General features: G+C 40.4%; 1 protein-coding gene across 1 annotated transcript; it reads left to right on the top strand.

Moving 5' to 3' along the window:
* Window positions 1-2846: 2846 nt before the first annotated feature.
* On the top strand, window positions 2847-20669 carry Smp_154580 (putative rab 3 and; the record flags this gene model as incomplete). The annotated part of the gene is made up of 4 exons (XM_018797567.1): window positions 2847-3053; window positions 6447-6565; window positions 16007-16131; window positions 20504-20669. 4 exons carry the CDS (start codon window positions 2847-2849, stop codon window positions 20566-20568), a joined length of 516 nt encoding a protein of 171 aa, XP_018652596.1. The 3' UTR covers window positions 20569-20669.
* Window positions 20670-21913: the final 1244 nt, after the last annotated feature.

Here is a 21913-nt window from a genome sequence, read left to right as displayed (position 1 = left end):
AGATATAGCACCTCGATGAAAATGAGTGCAAAAATCGTTTCCATGCTAATGCGCGTTTATAGAACACATCTATATGAGTCTGCGAGATTCAAACTAATGTTTTGGCTGAAGAATAAATGTCTGTGTAGTTTAGACACACGCTATTGCCAAGTTGAGATAAAAACAAGGTGATCGGGAAAATAACGTTTCTAAGTTTCATAATAAACACAATTTTACATCATTACCTAAACAAATATTACCATTCAGTTATTCAAACAATAATCGTTTCAGAAATTTAAAACAATTAGTCCCTTTGATAAATTTCGATACTGCAATGTGAAGACGAAGTAATCCTTCTCTCAATAATCGATCAAAATTACAATTAATAGACAAATTGATAAGGAATGCAATTCCAATTCTGGAAAAGCGCTTCAATTCACCATCAAAATGCACAATCCAAGTCAACTGAAGCAACACAATCAAAGGGGACCAACCAATATGGCTGCAGTCAAGACTAAGTATCAACCAAAACAACGGTTTAGGAAGAAACATGGAATCGCAGTGAGTACGTAAGAAAGATAAAAACTATAATAAAATACAAATATTACCATCTCAAATAGAATCAAAATGACTAACAAAATATACAACTGAAGTAATTAACAAGAACAAGTTGCGGATGTATGTATGGAGGGGTTTCCACACACAAAACCTTCAAAATGGATCTTACAGAGTTCACTTTCCATATTTTCGTCAATTTTGTGTCTTTACGCACTTACGAGTGCAACTCAGCATGCTCTCACATAACATTCTCTTCCTTTCCAGGACCGCTAGAAAGGATGAAAAACCGACGGAGATTACGGTGAATCGAAAATCTTATTTTACCTGTTTTCCATTAATACATTATACCACATGGCCACTTATGGTAAGGAAGGAGGTCAGACGCTGTTGAACATAGCAAGTTATCAGAAGAGTGTTTACTAACGTCCACCTCTTCGGGTTTAAGCTTCTGACTGGCCACGTCTTAGGGTAATCACTACCCCACTAGGAAGTGTTCTGTAGCGGTAAATAAATCCCAAAAATCAATAGCCCTGTAAGTCTTCGACATTTGATGCTAACCGCATTATCTTTACCGAACTAACCTGACTGAAGGATCTCCGTCAGGCATCCACACGAGATCATAAGTGGGTACGCCCTGATTAACATCTACAACCACTAACCGGCATATATTAGTAATTTCTCAATACATCGACAGTCCATCAAATATATATTCGAAACTCTTCACTTCTGACTTCTGATTTAACTGGGTTGGCATATTTCTATCATACAAGTGCTACTGGTTAAGACGTCAAACTCCATTTACTCGTGGCATCCTTAGGCACTACATTGTATTTTTGAAATGACAGTGAAGCAGTTCGTAAAAAATTCTTTTTATTTCTTTTTTTGATTAAGTATATACCAAAAACTGTTTCGAATAAAGTCAACTCTAGTAAACATGTGTGCGATTTTAGGATCGAGTTAAAACTGTGGATATCCCTGGCTGAATGACCAATTGTTCTGGACGGGAAGTTTTCAACAAACTATTAATCACCAGACTTAAGTTGTTCCAATCTGTGGCGAAATGTAATTTTACATAGTAATTATTCAATACATTTCGGTTTTCATATTGATGCTGGTGATGGAAAGTCATCGGCCAAACATTTCTTCTGGATCAAGTTTTTATTTGGCGTAGAACGCATCCGTACAGTAGTCGGGAAATTTAGATTTCACGCCGATACATCACTTTGTGGAGATTGTTAACATAAACCAAATTTTCAATTTATTTTACCATTCGAATTTTTTGTATTGAGGCTTTGTAGTGGTTGGTAGTATTTTGAGCCCTAATAGGCTATTCTGGCTTTCGGATAGATCAATTTATCCATTCTTCCTAAGCCACATTTTAACCATGTCAATTATTCGCTTATTAACCCTGACTGTTTTTCATACGATCGTATGTGTGTCACTTGCTTACCCTATCCACTACCTGTCTGCAACTTCTTTTGTTTGAGCATTAGTAGAGTCACGCCTTATCAAACTGAGCTGACTTACTCACCTTCTTCACTGTTCGTCATTTCGTTTCACTTTGCTCCATCCTATTCTCTTCCTTCGCTTTGTTTCCCTGATTGTCTGTTCAGATCATTGAATAAGCGGAATATACGTATCAAAAATTATTCACGTATTTGACTTATTTTTATTCCATTATTCTTCAATGCAAATTAGGTCCAAGAGAACATACGAGGATTGACGACATGTATACTTCGGTAACAATTATCTAATGATCTAACTGGAGTCAGATACATGGCCACTAAAACCTCTTTCTACTATTAACATATGTCTTCTCTCTCAACCGTCATCGACCTCTCTGATCATCAACAGAACATTTCGATAGGAAGTGCTCTTAAAATAGTGTCGTCTAACTCTATCATTTCTGAATCGTCTACAAATATACAGTAAATGTATACATGTAAGGGTCGTGTGGCGAAACAGAAAACGAATAAATAAGACTAAAATGACTGATTCACTAGATGATTTGTACGTTTTCTAACCTTTTCACACAATGACGGATTTGTGTAGAAGTGTATTTGCTGCATTCTTACTACTAAAGATAGAACAGCTGCAGTGTCGTTTCCATTTTATGTAAACTTATATGCTGATAGAGGAAACATTGCGCCAGCACTATCATAGGAAACTAGAGTGCTGTCTGTCGTGTGAATTCAATAACTCAATACTTGTTTTACAGTATGTTGAAGATCATACATTAGTGTTCTAAAAAGGCGCGTTGTGCGTATTCCAGACGTTTTCGGTTGTCATCCCGAAAAGCAAGCGAAGCCATGAGTCATTCTAGAGATGCAACTGACCAAAACTTCGATTACATGTTCAAACTGCTTATTATCGGCAATTCATCTGTTGGAAAAACGTCGTTCCTTTTTCGATACGCTGACGATAGCTTCACATCAGCTTTCGTTTCGACTGTCGGTATTGACTTCAAAGTAAAGACAATATTCAGACAAGACAAAAGGGTGAAACTGCAAATATGGGTAAACAAGAGTACTTTCACTTTGTGTCTCTCATCTTTATTGTAATCAGGAACGAACTCAATCTTAGGTCATCCAGTTAGTCGTGAACAACATAGGATCTGTCACGCGTGTGTATTTGTCCAAATTGCCATCTTATATTAGCACAGAGAGGCGAAATGACTTAGGCAACTACTAAAATAGTAGATTTGTTAGCGTTAGTAATGCTGAAAAAGCATCACTATGTATAGACAATATGATTTTGTGGAGATTTCCTTTTTTTAAAAAAAATATACTTCCACCTCACTTCACTGATGTGGTAACTTGAACACTTTGTCATCCTTCCCGCTCTAATCTCATCACTATCCTCTACCGTATTATAGGACATGGACTGTTATTGATGTACCCGATCTTTACTCACTAGTGATGTCCGACTACGGGTTGTTTTACCCCTTCATAAATAGATGTAATGTGACTTGAGCTGTGTTGAAAGTGTAAATTTCCCATCTAAGCTGACAAGTCGGAAGACATTTTAAAATTGTCATGATAAGCAATCGGTCACCATAACCCTCCCACTTTCACTCTGCCTTTTCTAGGTTATCCGAATATTCTTTTAGTTTTATGTTATCACAACGGTAGCACTTAATTCGTTGGTTGTTTGTCCATTTCCGAAAATTTCTGTTAAATTGATCTAATGTACAGATTTATTAGGTTTTGAACGTCAAATCGGTCTGTCTACTGTGTGCACAAAACTAGCTTGATCGGGAATCCACTTTCAATGAGTCTTGCTGATTGCAAAGCACCACACCCTTAAAATGAAGTTAAAATATGGTCATTTATTAATTGTGTTATCTCAACCTTAGATTATCATATGGCTTCCAATATTTATGCAGGATCATTACATCAACCCTTTGGTTTCTGAACGTCCCCTTACAACCATATACGCTTACGTTTGTTGTCTGAAGTAGTCAGTTTAATTTCATGTACCATGGTCTACATAACCATTCGTAAGACTTCCTGTTTCACTTCCATAAATCCAGATATCTGGTTTCACACACTTATTGCGTTTACCACTATCATCCTTAAGCACCATAGTTGTTATTCATCTACAATAAAAATTTGTTGAGAAATTATCTAAATGATATTTACTGTTGTTTCTGGCTTGATCTAGTCATAATTATTTATGGGAATTACACGAGGATCGATTGTAGGCTCTCGGTGTGTAGGCCTATTATTCAATTGCATAGGTTCTGAGGAAACAATGTGTTAAGCAGTTCACTTGTTCGTATTGTCTACTAGAAATGGCATTTACTAAATAAAATCAAGCTAGGTTCTGTCTGGATAGGTTGGTTAATAGAACAACAACATGGTAATCTCAGTATAATCCTAACCCTATCTTCTTACTACTCCAATTAATAGCCATGCAGTCCACATTATCCCATGCTCTTTATAGTGTAAATCATACAATCAGTTCGAGTTTGTGCTTGATAGAGTAATCAAGTAGTGTGTTGTCCGTGTACTCGGCATTTAGATCCGTTGGATTTGCACAGTAAATCATAGCATTCCTCAGTGATTTTGCATAGCTTTCTTTTTACTACTTGTGGGTTGAGGTTCGTGTATAACTTCTCTAAATCTACGGGACTCTTAAATCAACCTAGCCTATTCATAACTATAGATACATTAGAGTGATCAATGTTTTAGTAGTGAATCTTTTTTGAGTGACAAAAAATAAGGTAATGAATCATGTGTTTGTCAGTATAGGCGGTGGATCTTATTGATTTAAAAAAATGGTTTTTTAATTATTTATTTGTTTGAACATAAATATTGGTACAAGGTGGCACCAGACAAATATGCGCCACACGAAAAATTGTCTTTTCATTTCTTTGTGTGAGGGCTATGATACTGCCCAGGTACTCAGATCGAAGCAGGTGGATTTCTTAAGGGGCCACACCCGGAGTCTTCGACCTAAAGGTCTGATCCACAAGGCAGTGGCGCATCGTGAGGAGATGCAGTCCCATGGTAGCCGGTGACCAACGATTGATTCATACGCCATTTGTTCTCTCAGGATACTGGAGCCCATGTGCACCATTAGTTTGGAATCAGGGTTTTCCAAATCCCCTAGGTGAACTCGCCTTGTCCACCAACCCGGTAAAAGCTCTGGACATTCGCTTTTCGTCCTCTCAATTTCGTAAACAACAGTGATGCCACGAGAAGGTAGTGAGTAGAACTTCTCTGTCAGAGGCTGTATACTCATGGCTGTGTGAGAGCATTTCGGGTGGGCAGGTGGCTCCTCATCACTCTCGGCAGTGCCAGGGCATTTGAGGGCTGTAAAGTTGGTGTTTAAATACCTTACGTCTAATGACTAGCTACCACTTACTGTAGACGGAGTTTTGTAAAATTATGAGTAAGTCTATCTTAATTCTCATATAATAAACCACTTTCAATTATTACGTTTAGTTGTCACTTCCTCCAAATGCCTTGGTACGGCCGAAAGTGGGGAGAGTCCGCTCCTCGTCTCGAAATACTCTCACACAGCCACGCGTATACAGCCTCTGACAGAGAAGTCCTACTCACTACCTTCTCGTGACACCGGTGTTGTTTACGAAATTGAGAGGACGAAAAGCGAATGTCCGACGCTTTAACTGGGTTAGTGAACACGGAAAATCCATCTAGGGGAGTTGGAAAACCCTGATTCCAAACCAATGGTGCACATGGGCTCCAGTATCCTGAGAGAACAAATGGCGTATGAATCAATCGTTGGTCACCGACTACCATGGGACTGCATCTCCTTACGATGCTCCACTGCCTTGGGGGTCAAATCTTTAGGTTAAAGGCTCGGGGTGTGACCCCCTAAGAAAACCACCTGCTTCGGTCTGGGCACCTGGGCAGTATCACAGCCCTCACACAAATCGAATGAGATTTGTGTGACGCATATTTATCTGGTGCTCCTTTGTATCAATATGTGTTTAAATAAATAAATATCACTATCAGTTTTACTGTTGTAGTTATTTTATGATTTCGTTGTCAACCATGTCGACCACTTACCATTTCGGGTGTTTTATAATGCGCAATTATCAAGTACAATTTAAAGTAGACAACAGCCATGCTGTTAAAAAAGGAATGTGACGTCATTATTAACGTACGTTCGGTTTAACGATTAAAAGATGACCAAAACCAGGTTATTGTAGTGCCGAATACCAATAAAAATCAAATTTGTTAAGATCTCAGTGGATGCAAGTTCCTCGATTTAGATGTTTCACAAAATACATTTGTAAATCTCTAAAATGCTCTCATTGGAACGTTAATTTTACGATTGAAGGGACAAATCTGTATTGTTATTGTATGTTTAGATCAAGCAATCAATGTGTAGTCATCCGGAATTAATGTTATGTAATTTCCACTTGATTACCTTAATAGGACACAGCTGGTCAGGAACGTTACCGTACCATAACAACCGCTTATTACCGTGGTGCAATGGGTTTCATATTAATGTATGATATTACCAACGAAGAATCTTTCAATGCTGTTCAGGATTGGTGAGTAATTTAATCTTAAATTATTCTTTCCCTAGAAAACCTCAAAATTATGCTAAACCGATTCCCATATATTGTAAATTGTTAGGACTTGTTTAGGCAACTACTCATTAGGAAAGGAGGAACATCGTAATAGTGATAGTAGTTCCATGAGTCAACAGAATAAATAAATAGACTATCGGTCGGTGGCCGAAGTGCAATGATATGATATACTCAAGTGGCAGCTGCTCAGAAAACTGAGCTATTGGTGTATGCCGCTAACGAACTGGTATTAAAAGACGCGATCACTAACAAGTAGGCAAGGTTTTCTGTCTAGTGAAATGGCACGTTATACACAAAGTCCTAAACACAAAGATAAGTATGATCAGAAGTCACTTGGACCGTAAACGATGGAAGTATACGGATTGCATAGGTCATTCAATTTCAATGAAGTTAGAACCTGGCTGTCCTGAAGCAGATGTTAGGAATGAATATTCTTGTGTTTTATACTCATGCTGATAGAAACCTCGTTAGAAATAAAAACAATTTAGGATTGTTACTCCTTACCTTCTATATTAGATATCAGTTTCAGATACTATTACCTACACTGATGTACAAACTGTTCGATTATAACAGTTACATTACTCTCTCAATCTTTTTCTAACAAGATCGAAAAAATATACAGTCGTACAGATGGAAACCCTGTTTACTTTCTTTTTAACTTCCTGCTTTCCTGGCTGCGAATTTTTAAGGGCTATCATAAGATAAAGTAATGCTTAGATTACTTCCTGTGGATGGTCAGTATACACGCTTTCTCTCTAAACTTATTGTATTAAATGCTTAGTTGCATCGTATAAGGCTACGTGATCTGTCTAATAAAAAAACCGAGGTACCAAGATCTTTAATAAAACTTTGGAAAAACGTTTAGGGTACATACGAGTTGTTTAGAAATGCTTATTAGAATGATGCGTTGAAGAAAACGTCTCTAATCTAGCGGATCGAATGTTTTACTGAGCCCGTGAAAATTACTGGGGTGATGCAAGGCTAGCACGATTGTCGACCCCTTGCTTTAATAAAGACACTAGACCTGTACAATCTGTTATGCCTTCCAGTCTCTGATCCACTGTTTGAATGATCATCGATGAACCGAATTTAAGGTAATCTATGCACATGTTCCCAGTATAATGTGAAGCGACGAGGCGGTTGACGAGCGTTTTTAATAGACCGACTGTGAATAGTGATGTGTTCGGCATATATTCAGTGTCACTAATCGTTTGGATATTATGATAAAAAGGAAGGTTCGGTTGTCACCATAAAATGACGTTGAAGAAACAGCCTTTTGGTCCATGATAATTGTATAAATACAAGGTGTTATTTTATTTATTTGATCACATATATATTGGTACAAAGGGCACCGGATACATATGCGCCACACAAAATAATGAGAATGGGAGGAGAAGGAAGAAGATGCGTATATATAGAGGAAGGAAAAAAGAAAAGGAGAAGAGTAATGATAGGGGGGACTGAAATGTACAACCAGAAGAGCTCTCTGAGGTAGGAAAGTTATAGCCACTCTTTAGGAAGAAATTAAAAGAAGGTTACAGCAGGATCGCCACTGGCTTCTATTCTGAGCCCTATCTGATAACGTCTCTAGCCACTGTGTTGCACCATCTCTCGGACCCCAGCCAGGGAGTCGTGAAGGACCAACAGAAGCTAGCCCTTTGAAGCTTTCTTTCATACCACGACACCTGTCATACACTGACCTCCTCTCCGCTCTTTCCAACCAGTCCCAGAGTCGGCAAATAATGCACGACGTGGAATTCTCTGGGACGACATTCGTAAAACATGTCCAAGCCCCCGAAATCGGTGTTTCAAGATGGTGACACCAATTGAATTATCGTCTCTGCGCCCGAGCACACGATGCCGAACCTCTGCATTTATTTATTTATTTAAACACATAAATATTGGTACAAGAAAGCACCAGATAAATATGCGCCTCACAAATCTCATTCGATTTGTGTGAGGGCTGTGATACTGCCCAGGTGCCCAGACCGAAGCAGGTGGTTTTCTTAGGGGGTCACACCCGGAGCCTTTGACCTAAAGGTCTAGTCCACAAGGCAGTGGAGCATCGTGAGGAGATGCAGTCCCATGGTAGCCGGTGACCAACAGTTGGTTCATACGCCATTCGTTCCTTCAGGATACTGGAGCCCATGTGCACCATTGGTTTGGAATCAGGGTTTTCCAACTCCCCTAGGTGGATCCTCCACATCCACCAACCCAGTTAAAGCGTCGGACATTCGCTTTTCGTCCTCTCACTTTTGTGAACAACACTCCCGCCACGAGAAGGCCCAGAGTAGGACTTCCCTGGTAGAGGTTATATATTCGCGTGGCCATGTGAGAGCATTTCGAGAGGGAGAGCAGACTCTCCCCACTCTCGGCCGTACCAGGGCATTTGGGGGCGAACCTCTTCATTACTAACATGGTGTTGCCACTGAATGTCAGCAATCCTTCGGAGACAACGATGATCGAACACAGAGAGATGTCTAACATCCTCAACTCGGAAAGGCCAGGTTTCACAAGCATAGAGCAAAACTGCTCTCACCGACGCGTTGTAGATCCGACCTTTTACAGCCAGACTAACATCACGAAGGCGCCAAAGATGGCCCAGATTGGCATAAGCCGCTCTGGCTTTCATTATACGTGCATCAATCTCATCACTCACGCCACCACCAGCACTTATATAGCTACCTAGATACACGAACTTCTCAACTACTTCAATCTGCTCACCATCTAGGGTGAGTACAGGATGAGAATCCTGCCAGTCTTGTAGGAGTACTTTGCACTTGGAGGGTGCAAAGCACATGCCGTACCTGCGGACACTGATTGCCAACTGATTAAGTGCGGATTGCATGCCTTGGGCATTATCGCACAGTAAGACAATATCGTCCGCATACTCAAGGTCGAGAAGTCGTTCTCCAGGCAGCAGATTCACGCCATTACTTACATCCATCAGAGCTGTTTCCAGGATGTCGTCGATGGCAAAGTTGAAGAGTAATGGTGAGATTGGGCAACCCTGCCTAACCCCACTGCTCGAATGGAACAAGGGAGAAAGGTGGTTGTATGCCCTCACTCTGCCTGAGGTGTTCGTATACAGGGCCTTTAAGATGTTAATGAACTTCTCAGGCACACCCTTCTTCAATAGACGATCCCAGAGAACAGTCCTGTCCAACGAATCGAAGGCAGCCCTGATATCAAGAAACACTACGATTGTTGGCCTGCGATAAGTATGACGGTGTTCTAACATTTGGCGGAGGGTGAAGATGTGATCAATGCATCCTCGACCAGAACGAAAACCAGCCTGCTCCTCGCGAGTCAATCGTTCTCGGGTTTTAAACAACCTACGAAGAATGATAGAAGCCAATAGTTTGGACGCAATCGGAAGTAGACTTATCCCCCGATAGTTATTACAGGAACAACGTGAACCCTTTTTAAAGATAGGGAAGACTATCGACTCATTCCATGATGTTGGAACACTTTCTTGCTCCCAAACCTTTGCAAACAACACAGTCAGTTCCTTAGCCAGAAAGTCACCACCATCTTTAAAAAGAGCCGGAGGTAAGTCATCTGGGCCCGGTGATTTGTGGCGTTTCAAGAGTTGGAGTTCCTTGCGGACTTCCGCCTCGTTTGGTGGATCAGTCGTCACCGGCCATGGGGGGCAGGACAAACTGGTTTATGTTGCCGGAGTAGCAGGCCAGTTGAACTGCCCTTCGAAAAATTCCGCCCATCGTCCAAGACGTCGAGAGATGTTAGTGATTGGCATCCCATCATCCTCGTAGATTGTTTCACTCACACACTCACAAGGTGTTATTGTAAAGATAAATTCACAAGGTAACTTGTGCTAACAGTTTTCAACCTTACTCAGTTATTTATCAATTCTGGTTTTCGGTATTTTCTATCGATAGCGTTAAAACTGATTCTCAAAGAGTTTAATGAATGTAATCGAATCGTCGGTTTTAATTAGATGTGTGCCCGGCCGTTGCTGCTACCTTGACGTGGTGGTCGGGCTTGCCTATCGCGATGAAACAATCGTTCCTCAATGTCCTACCATGCCAGACAGGTCGGTTGAAGAGCGGTCAGACTAGAAGCAGCAAACCCAAGGTCCGAAGGCGAAGCCGTACCTCTGACTGTACGGAGGTGTGACAGCAGTAAGGTGTTTCCTTCAGACAACCAGCATGACAGCGATGCTGCCTTCCCACAAGGAGGGGGTGGGGTTAGAAAAGGTCGGCCCTAAAAATGCCCACCTCGCTTTATCCAAATGATTTCCGTCTCCGGCGGTGAGGTCCTTTAAAGAACGAAGCTAACACGTCAAAACCCCCCACAAATAGGCCGTGCTTGACCGGCCTCAAGCAGTCGTCCCTTTAACTTTACGGTCACGCTCCCAGGTCGTTAAGACCAACATTAATCCAACATCCTTTTTAGGTCCCTCAAGAAATACCCTTCCACGGTGTTGACAGTCGGGAAGTGATATTAGCCCTCATACCCATAATAGCACACGAGACCAAGTTGGTCACATTCAAATCCTTCCTACACCTAATAACTCTCATCTCCACGACTAACCCTTCTCACGTCCATTTATCACCTCGCACCGCTAAGGCAAACGATTCGAGTACACTTAACGTTGTTCCTGGTCTCCTGAAATCACGTTCTAAACTACGTGTAGGAACTTTTAACGTCCGAACATTGTGCCAAATAGGACAACAGGCTCCCTTAGCTAGAACTTTAGGATCTCGCGCCATCAATGTGTGCTGCGTCTCCGAAACGCACATACAGGATCCGAGTAGCGTCATTCATTTGACCTCACCATGTCATAATAAAGAACCAACTCGATTCACGCTTCGTGTATCTGGAAGCCCTGATGCTGCTTCCCGTGGCCTCGCTGGCGTAGATATAGCAATAAGTCCTAGCACAGGACTAGCTCTTTTAGACTGGATCCCAGTAGATAGTCGTCTATGCGCTGTCCGACTAAACGGATCAGTAAGGACTCAGAAAGATAGGGAAACTCGTCGTTACCTCTTCGTCGTCTCTGCCTACTCTCCCAGTGACTGCAGCTCAGATGATGTAAAAGATGAGTTTTACAGAAAGCTTTCCGACCTTCTCCGAAAAGCTAGGCGTTCTGATGTAGTAATAGTGGCAGGTGACTTTAATACTCAAGTAGGTAAACTAAGCGATAGGGAAAGACACCTGGGTGTGGATCTCATGGTGTCGTGGCTCAAAGGATAGATAATGGCGACCGTCTGTTGCAGCTATGCTCAGATAACCGTCTGTTTCTTGCAAATACTAACTTTAAGCATAAGGAAAAACATCTTTTGCCATGGCGACCCCCAAATTCGTCCCAACGTTGGACCCAATTAGATCACATCGCTATCAGCCACCGATGGAGAGGCTCGATAGAAGACTGTCTCTCATTCTGGAGCACATGTGTAGATTCAGATCATGCTCTAGTGCGAGCACGTATCTGTCTGCGTCTTACTGGACGTAGGAAAGACACTGCAAGGAAACCTCGTTGGGTTCTACTTAATGATAGGCAAGCTAAGAATATATTTCAGGAACAACTAGAAAAACAGTTAGGCAGCCATGTAAGTTGTGCCCACCCTGAGGCAGCGTGGAATGACATCCGATAAGCTGTGGAAAAAGCAGTGATATCCGATAGTAAGATAAACCATAAGGTTAAGGAGAAACAATGGATCTCAACAGCATCTACCGCACTGATAAATGCTCGAAAACTCATCCCATCTGGCTGTGAACATAACGTAGTGCGGAGTCAGCTTAAGCGCAGGCTAGTAAGAAGCAGACAACTATTCTGGCTTGTTAAAGAAACCGGTATTAGGAACCTGACTGTCTGCGAAACTATGTCGGAGAAAGATGGACATATTATTCATTCTCAATCCAGGAGATTGGATCGATGGGCAGAACACTTCAGGGATCAGTTCAGCTGGCCTTCAGCCACACTTCGGTTTCCCACTATCCCCAGTCGGCCTGAATGGCAAATTGATGTAAGTCCTCCAACTCTCTACGAGGTTGAAAAAGCTATAGGAAATCTGAAGCGAGGGAGAGAAGCATGCCCTGACAGGTTTACCCCTGAGATTTTGAAGGATGGAAGTCCAGTACTAGCAGCGAAATTGACTGAGGTCTTAGGTAGAATCTGGGAACTAGACGTAATTCCATCTGACTGGTCCCAATCACTGATTGTGCCAGTCTATAAGGAAGGTAAAAAGTCCTCTTGTGACAATCAGAGAGGAATCAGTTTGACTAATATAGTGTCTAAGATATTAGCTGCAATAATACTTCGACGCCTAACAAAAGCTCGTGAAGAGCAGATCAGAGAAAACCAGGCTGGTTTTTGACCTGGACGTGGTTGTATAGACCAGATATTCACTCTACGTCAGGTCCTAGAACATAGATACACATCCAGACGCTTCACAATAGTAGTATTTCTCGACCTTAATGCGGCATTTGACTCTGTTGATCGTGAGGTTCTTTGGCAGTATTTGTCACTGAAAGGAGTACTAAAGAAGTACATAAACCTTATAAAGGCTCTCTGCTCGAACACAACTGGTCGAGTTAGAGCCTATGGCGAACTGTCATCAGAATTGGTTACCTCAAGTGGTGTTCGTCAGGGCTGTCCACTCTCTCCATTCTTGTTTAACTTTGTCGTTAACATGCTTTTAGAGATAACACTTTCATCATCGAAATCTTCAGGAGTTGAACTTTTACCGGGAGACCCACTTGTTGACCTAGAATACGCCGATGACATAGTTCTATTTGGTGAAGACACTGACAAAATGCAGTCTTCTGACCACTATAAGCAACAGTGCAGGCATGTTCGGGATGCGATTCTCTCCCTCGAAGTGCAAAATGTTACTTCAGGATTGGCACCTGAACTAATGATAAGGAGTGAAGTAGTTGAGCGTGTTGACTGCTTCACTTACCTTGGGAGTCTCATCAGCCCTTGTGGTCTGGTGTGTGACGAAATCTCAGCACGGATACAGAAGGCTCGACTAGCTTTCACCAACTCGCGTCATTTATGGCGTAAGCGAGATATTCGTCTAGCAACCAAAGGAAGGGTTTACTGTGCAGCAGTTCGTTCCGTTCTACTTTATGGCAGTGAAACATGGCCAATAAGAGTAGAGGACATTCGTAGGCTACTAGTATTCGATCATAGATGTCTTCGAAGCATTACTCGTATATGGTGGGACCACCGAGTAAGTAATGCAGTTGTTAGGAAACGGGTACTAGGTAATGGTGGCAAACCGATTGATGAAGTAGTGAAACTTCATCAGTTGAGATGGCTGGGACACGTGTTACGTATGCCCAACCACCGACTGCCCCGACGTGCAATGTTTTATGGTGTAGGAGTAGGTTGCAAGAAAGCTAGGGGTGGCCAGACCAAAATGTGGCACAAATCCATGAAGTCACTGACAAGTGGACTGAGCCATGTTGGTAGGTGTAGACTACCTGGTTGGGATTCGCGAGATGATAGCAACCGATGGTTAGAGACCTTGAATGACATGGCTCAAAATCGTTTGCAATGGCGAAGGTGCATCCAGTCTTTGTGTTCTGCCAAAGTCTAATCTTCTAAATTCTACATGTCCCTATCCTTTTTCTCTTTCCAAATCTATTTCACTGTATTATACTCCTTCAATATCATCTTCAAACCCTAATCTTTCATATATTGCCTGTACTCTTACTACTTCTACCACTATGGGATTTGAATCGAAAACTGCATCTCTGTGTTGATGTGGTATGGCAACTCGAACTGATGTACGTACGTACGAAGTTCTACGTTGTGACTGACTGAGTTAGACGTATGTGTATCTATTCTCTTCTGATAGCTAACAAATGCCCTACAATGATTTACTTTGCTTTTCCCATCTTAGCTTATTCCACTTATCTTCTGTTGTGTTATTCACTAATATTGCCACCATTACTTTCATCCTCTATTTATTTTTCATCATGAATTAAAATTGGTCTTGGTAGCTGGAGAGCATTTGTATTTGATTTCACCTAGTTCGAGGTAGCTCACTAACGGGCACCCACAACCTTACCGGTGATCAGACTCAAAACCTGATGTCAGGATAAGTACAATATCCGTGAGTCGGTTGATTCTTAATTCCAATCACTTGGCGATTTTTTGCTTCCGTCATGCTGTTTTTTATCCCATTCTTCGTGCTGGTGGTAAGGTTAAAATATGATAAATGGAACTAGAAGGCTATTTTTGCGTTTCCTGTGCTCGTTTTTAAGATCTTAAATCATAACGATCAAAACAATAGTTTATGTGTGATTCAACTCTTAAAACAGCTTATATTGGTCTAATATTACGTTTTAATAAACTAGACAATATATTAAAATACTGAATGTACTTTGTAATTAGTTTCTCATGAGTTATAAATAATTCATTTGAAATTCACATGTTATTTGAAAGTTAATTTCTTTCTTTCTAGTTTATTCATTATCCTTTGAGATCGTCATATGTTCAGTATTACCATTATTATTCTAGGTGTTCAACCTGTTCATGTGTATTGTGCAGTAATGTTAATGCTGTTTAGAAAGCTTTAAGCCATTAATTATCCGTCCAAGTTACATTACCATTAGGGATGCCCCCAAATGCCCTGGTACGGTCGAGAGTCGGGAGAGTCCGCTCTCCCTCTCGAAATACTCTCACATGGCCACGCATATATAGCCGCTGCCAGGGAAGTCCTACTCACTGTCTTCTCGTGCGCGGAGGTGTTGTTTACGAAATTGAGAGGACGAAAAGCGAATGTCCGGCGCTTTAACCGGGTTGGTGGATGTGGAGGATCCACCTAGGGGAGTTGGAAAACCCTGATTCCAAACCAATGGTGCACATGGGCTGACCTTTAAGGAGATACATGCTTGTCAACTGAAGAAATTTACTGCAGCTCACTTAACTATCAAAAAATTACAACTGCAAACTTTATTCTTATCTTATACATGATTTCTTCTGTGTACATTTATATGATTACATTTCCCCAAGTATACAGGCTTTCTTGTAAAGAATGTTCATTTTTATTGTTTTTGAACTACAGGATTTTGTGTTGTAAGGCCTTATAGATTAAACCATTCAGTCACTTTAGTTGTAGATTCATGTCTCATTCCACTTCATTCTAGAAATTCCTTAAAAAAACAGTTGCCCAGTATATAAATGTATAATTGATAGACTAGTTTCATTTTTACTGAGTGTTGCTTTCCATATTTAGTCCATGGATAATATTTTGTTGTATCACAACCCTTTATGTCGATAGGGATACCTTACAAGTAGGATGAGTAAGTTGGTTATTCTCTTGGATTATCAGGTGAGATGCGTTATCATTAAGTTTGTCTCTTAATACACTAACCAATAGTTAAATGATATTTTTATGCACAAGTAATATTTATTGTATTAAACAGGGTAACTCAAATTAAAACCTATTCATGGGATAATGCGCAAGTGGTTCTTGTTGGTAATAAATGTGATCTCGTAGATGATAGAGCTGTATCTGTCGATCGAGGCAGACATTTAGCTCATCAGTTGGGTGAGTTTATTATTTTTCTCAACTTATCTACAAATTTTAATATTTGGTAATAATGTAGAACAACTAATGATATTTTCATGGTTGAAATCATGAGTCAATTGGTATGTTTGAATCTCGCTCAGATTTTTGTAATTTTTTAAATATTAAACTTCCACTGGTGTGGATTTTCAAAATCCAAGTGGGTTTTAGTTGAATTTTCAAATTCGGATTGTTACCAGGTTGCTCAGGCCCCCAAATGCCCTGGTATAGCCGAGAGTGGGGAGAGTCCGCTCTCCCTCTCGAAATACTCTCACATGGCCACGCGTATATAGCCTCTACCAGGGAAGTCCTACTCACTGTCTTCTCGTGCGCGGAGGTGTTGTTTACGAAATTGAGAGGACGAAAAGCGAATGTCTGGCGCTTTAACCGGGTTGGTGGATGTGGAGGATCCACCTAGGGGAGTTGGAAAACCCTGATTCCAAACCAATGGTGCACATGGGCTCCAGTATCCTGAGAGAACAAATGGCGTATGAATCAATCGTTGGTCACCGACTACCATGGGACTGCATCTCCTTACGATGCTCCACTGCCTTGTGGATCAGATCCTTAGGTCGAAGACTCCGGGTGTGGCCCCTTAAGAAAAACCACCTGATTCAGTTTGGGCACCTGGGCAGTATCACAGCCCTCACACAAACCGAATGATATTTGTGAGGCGCATATGTATCTGGTGCTTCCTCGTACCAATGTGTATGTGTATAAATAATAATAATAACAGATTAATATGCGTGAAGTGGTGTTCGGAATTTCGACCTACTGATTGAGTGACAAATTCTTAAGTCATTAAATTATCACTTCCCAAGATTACGTATGCCGGTTCACAAAGTTGTTAAAGCACCATTATAGCACAGTCTCATGAACACGCAGTCCTTAAACTTGAAATATGAAAAGAAGGAAAACAAAAGCTACTTATTTTAGAAAAACCTCCTTATGTATAATAACGTACAATAGGATGTAGTCACCTACAGATACAATTTTAAGCTAGTTCCTAGGCTGTTGAGCACAAATTCTTCGGTCTGAGCACCCGGGCAGTATCACAGCCCATACACAAATCAAATAACGATTATTACTGGGAACATTATTCTTGCTTCAATTAACATTCAGACAAATCACATTGAGAATCATTTGATAACATTCTTTTTTATTTTTCTTTATATACTACGTCATCTATCTATTCTCTTCTATTTTCCCTTTGTGTACTCTTATTTTTCAACTTGTACGGCGGCTCGCCTATGCAGATCAGACAACAGATAGGGTTGGCTATGTCCAGAAAGTTTTAATATCGATGTCTGTTGTCTATCTAAAACTTGTGTTTAAGACTAGTGAAGTACTACAAATTCACACTGTATCTATCGCTTCGAAAAGCTTGTTTCACATGCATTGATCCAGGGACCCTGTGGTACCTTCGTCTGGTTTTTCTGGCTTTGGTATCGCACTAAGTTCTAGAGCTGAGGCAGCACTGACCGATTGAACCCTCATTAACAGTCGGTTTTGTGCTGTTAGATTAGAAGGCTCCCTCAAGTTGAGAAGAAATCGGTGTGAGGAACTATGTCTTTTAGTCATCTCCGCCTATGCTCCGACAGACGGCAATCCGAATGCGATCAAGGATAAGTTTTACCATCAGTTAACAGTTCTACAGAAAGTGCGTTCGACAGATATTGTAGTACCAGCAGGAGACTTGAATGCTCAGGTTGGGCGTCTAGACATATAAGGGAGTCGTTTGGATGGCCGATAGGGATTTGTTGGTCACAGGTCAGATAACAGGGACCGTCTACTGCAACTGTTCACAGTCCAAAACCTGTTTCTGGCTGGCACTAACTACCAGTACAGTCATCACCTGGCCTCCTCCCTCTGCGTCTCGACCCCGGACTCAGGTTAATCACATCTAGATCAGCCGCCACTGGCGTGGTTGCGTACAAGACTGCGTCTCCTTTTGGAGTACCTATCTGGACTCTGACCATGCCCTTATTTGCGCTAATCTTACCTCACTTTCCAGTGGTCAACAAATTCATCGTCCTAAACGGATCGATGTCAGTAAATTGGTTGCAGCTCGTGTCGCAGCTAAATATCAAGGCTATCTACCATCCCACGGAAAAGTATAGATGGGCATTGCTTGCGATTACGTGACGCCACGAAAATGGCGAGTAAAGTCACTTGCGGCTTCGCGAAACGTCCCGCTTATAAGAACTGGGTTTCTTCAGACTCCTTATGACTCATTGAATCCCATCGGTCTACTCCGTGTGACTGTGAGTTTGGCCACAAACGAAGAATTACGAAATGTAATTGGGCAAAGCTTGCGTAAAGACCGAGAAGCCTGGTGGTCGTAGCGTGCTAATGAGATGGAAGCAGCAGCTGCATCTGGCAACTGCCGGAAGCTCTTCCAACTCATCCGAGCCACTGGCAGCAAGAAGTCTGGTGTGAGTGAAACGATCTGTGAAGATGACGGAATGCCAATCAATAGCATCTATCGGCGTCCTGGACGATTAACAGAGTTTATCGAAAAGCGGTTCAACTGATCTGCTGTCCCAGCATCATCAATCAGACTGTCCTACCCCCTATGGTCCGCGACGACTAATTCACCTAACGAGACGGAAGTCCTCAAGGGACTCCAACTCTTGAAGTGCAACAAATCAGCAGGCCCAAATGACTTACCTCCGTCCCTTTATAGACTTTCTGGTTATAGAAGTGACTAAGTTATTTATATAGGTCTGGCAATTCGAGGGTGTTCCAATATCGTAGAATAATTCGGTAGTTGTCCCCACCTTTAAAAAGGACTCAATTCACCTATTCAACAACGCCTCACTCCATCTACCTTGGCTTGGACAACCGGGTAACATAGTTGGTCCTCACACACTGAGAGTGTGCCTTATACTCGATACCTGGTGAATAAGTTGATGTTTGATTGATTGATGCGCTACCGCTTCATCTACCTCTATGTGAACAACAGGTACCAGTTCAACGCCACAACATAGCTTCTCTCATATCAGTGTGTGTGTGTGTGAATATGGTTTTGATTGGGAAAACATCCAAATACTGGACAGAGGAAGCAAAATAAGCCAGATATTTTTTAGAGGTTTAGCACTCCACTAACATATCAGTCAATAGATCTATCAAAATTGAATCAACCTATCAACCACTAAGGAAGATGTACAACTCCATGGTCAGAGATCAAACCATAGGTGAAAACGATAAAAACACTAATGGATAACTACTAACTAGATTCTAGGTCAACAAAACAAACAGCTAGTCAATTGAGGAGAAATCTTAGTAACTCCTTATGGAGTTGTGTACCGATGGTGTCGAGAAAGATAATGAAAGCATCACGATAACACCATCCTGCTCAAAAACACTGAAATAATAGTAATAATAATAAGTAAAGTTGTTTGTTGAGCCTTACCTGATCAAGAAGAAGATAAGAATGATATGGAGAGCCAATCAGACGTAGCCGAATGAAAAGTTCAGTCGATGGCAATCAGAAGTGACCTAGAAGGCGAGTACATTTCATTGGCTATGAAATGGGTCAATTTCCTGAGGATAGTGTGGTATATATGTATGAATGAGTATTTGTACATTTTATTCGGTAGCCTAGTACACTTTCTTGTTCACTCTTATGTTCTCACCCAAGTAGTTGGTTGGGTGCTTAGCACGTGGCACACCGTTTATCACTATCAGATTTTGTGCACCTGCCGTTACTATAAGAATGTCTCGATTTTCCGTGAGTACGAAGGCTACGTTGTTAGTTCGAACCTATATAACTTCTGCTAATTGTAAGAGACGTGTTCGAACCCCACTAGGAAACGTTAAAGGTGTACGACAGTCAGTCAGCTACAACGTAGGACCAGGCACATATATGCATCGGTCCAAGTTGCCATACCTAGTTAGCACAACAAGATGAACACCGGATTCATAGAAGTAATTAATTTAGTGGTGGTAGTATATAAAGAAAGTTTGTTTATAAGGATATAGTATAGGAAGAAAAAAAGTGTACGACAAATAATTCTGAGTACTCTGTTGCTATCATGTGGAGTAGAAGGGAACTGCATATTGTCTCCATGGTTTGAAATCGCCTGGGAATTCGTTCTCATGTCCCGTTATATAAGTTCAAACTTTTCTACTTCGACTGATACTTTTATTACTTCTACTCTGTTATTTGTTTTGATAGTTTCGTCTCTGTGTTATTACGGTGTGACATATGTATTCACTAATCTCTATGTTACTGCTGACTATCTGACATTGTTTACTACCAAAACACTTAATTGGCTTTCCTCCATTTCCAAAGATTTACTTTCATATTGTTATCATAAACTAATTGTCTTTTTCTACTTGATAAAATTAGGTAATCGATTGACCGATAAACCTCAACAGCAACAACAAAATCAACAAGGCCAATGTCAGTGTTAAACTCTTGCATAAACATAGAAGAAAAAGGATAAAAGCTAGTCGCGCGCCATAACAAATACATATATATTTGCTTTCATTGAATGTGAAAATTTATCTGATTTTGTTGTTGAAACTGGGTCAAACATTAAAATTCGATGTTATTCAATTAAGTCGTTTTTCTCTTACCTTTATTATTTAACAGTCAATACTGGTATATTTATCTTTATGAAGCGGCGATGTTTTGTTTAAACCACACGGGAATTTGACTCGTATTAACAATATAAAGCAGAAATCAACCCTTATTTATAACTTTTTGATTTTTGAAAAGATATATATATATATATCACCCGTTGCGTGCATATACACGAGTACTTTCTCAGCAAAATAAAAATACGATGAAATGCATTTAATTCATACCCATATATATATGACTACTGATTCATTCCGTTGTTTTTTCTTAAATTAGAGTGTCTACTTTTATGTCTTTACATCCTACCGACTTTATTGTTCCACATGTGTTCTTTTTCACGTTTGACAACCTCTTTTCTCATCCCGTTTTTATCAAAACTATTAATCTATACATATGATATGTGTATCATTTCTTCTCATTCCCACATGTTCATCACAATTATTCTGTTATTATTCCTGTTCTGTGTATTAATTCTTTTACAATGACAATGGATGTGGCAAAAATTGTTTAACAAAAAGCAATTTATTTTTCTTTGTTTTGTCGATTAGTTTCTGTGATCAGGTTCTTTCTTAATCATTGTTTGTATATAACTAACAATGTAAAATCTCCTGATTTCAGCATCTCGTTTGTCTAATCAGTGAGCACTTAATAAAACAAAAGATAATAATATGTCTAGAGGTAGAGAAATTATTATTAGTGTGGTTTACAAAAATGAAAAGACATCTATTATACACTGATGAATAACTCAACTGTTCACAATTTCACAGAATGTCTAGAATGTTTGTTGCAACTACTATGTCCTCACTTCATTATTTACACGTCTGTTGTTTATTTATTAGAAAATTTTTTAAAACTCTGTTGTATGCGTTTATGTACGTGACAGACAAATAAAATTTGCATATTCAACCTCTACATAATCAAAAGACCATGCATATGCACATTTTTGTGTAACTTCCTTTAATCTATCTTATTATTAGACTGAATAACCTTATAATCACTAAAGATATTTGCATTCTGATGCAACAACTCTTTTCATCTTTACTCTTATCAACACAGTATACATTTTTCCTGGAGTGTGATGTTCATAAGTTACTTATCTATCGATTTCCGTTTTATTCGTCTATATAAATCTATTTCATACTATTATATTGTTTACTGTTTTTATAATTTATCTTA

The sequence above is a fragment of the Schistosoma mansoni genome, chromosome 5 (assembly GCF_000237925.1).
Source record: "Schistosoma mansoni strain Puerto Rico chromosome 5, complete genome".
Lineage (NCBI taxonomy): Eukaryota > Metazoa > Platyhelminthes > Trematoda > Strigeidida > Schistosomatidae > Schistosoma > Schistosoma mansoni.
Note: the sequence above shows the minus strand (reverse complement) of the source record. Positions and strands in the feature narration are given on the sequence as shown.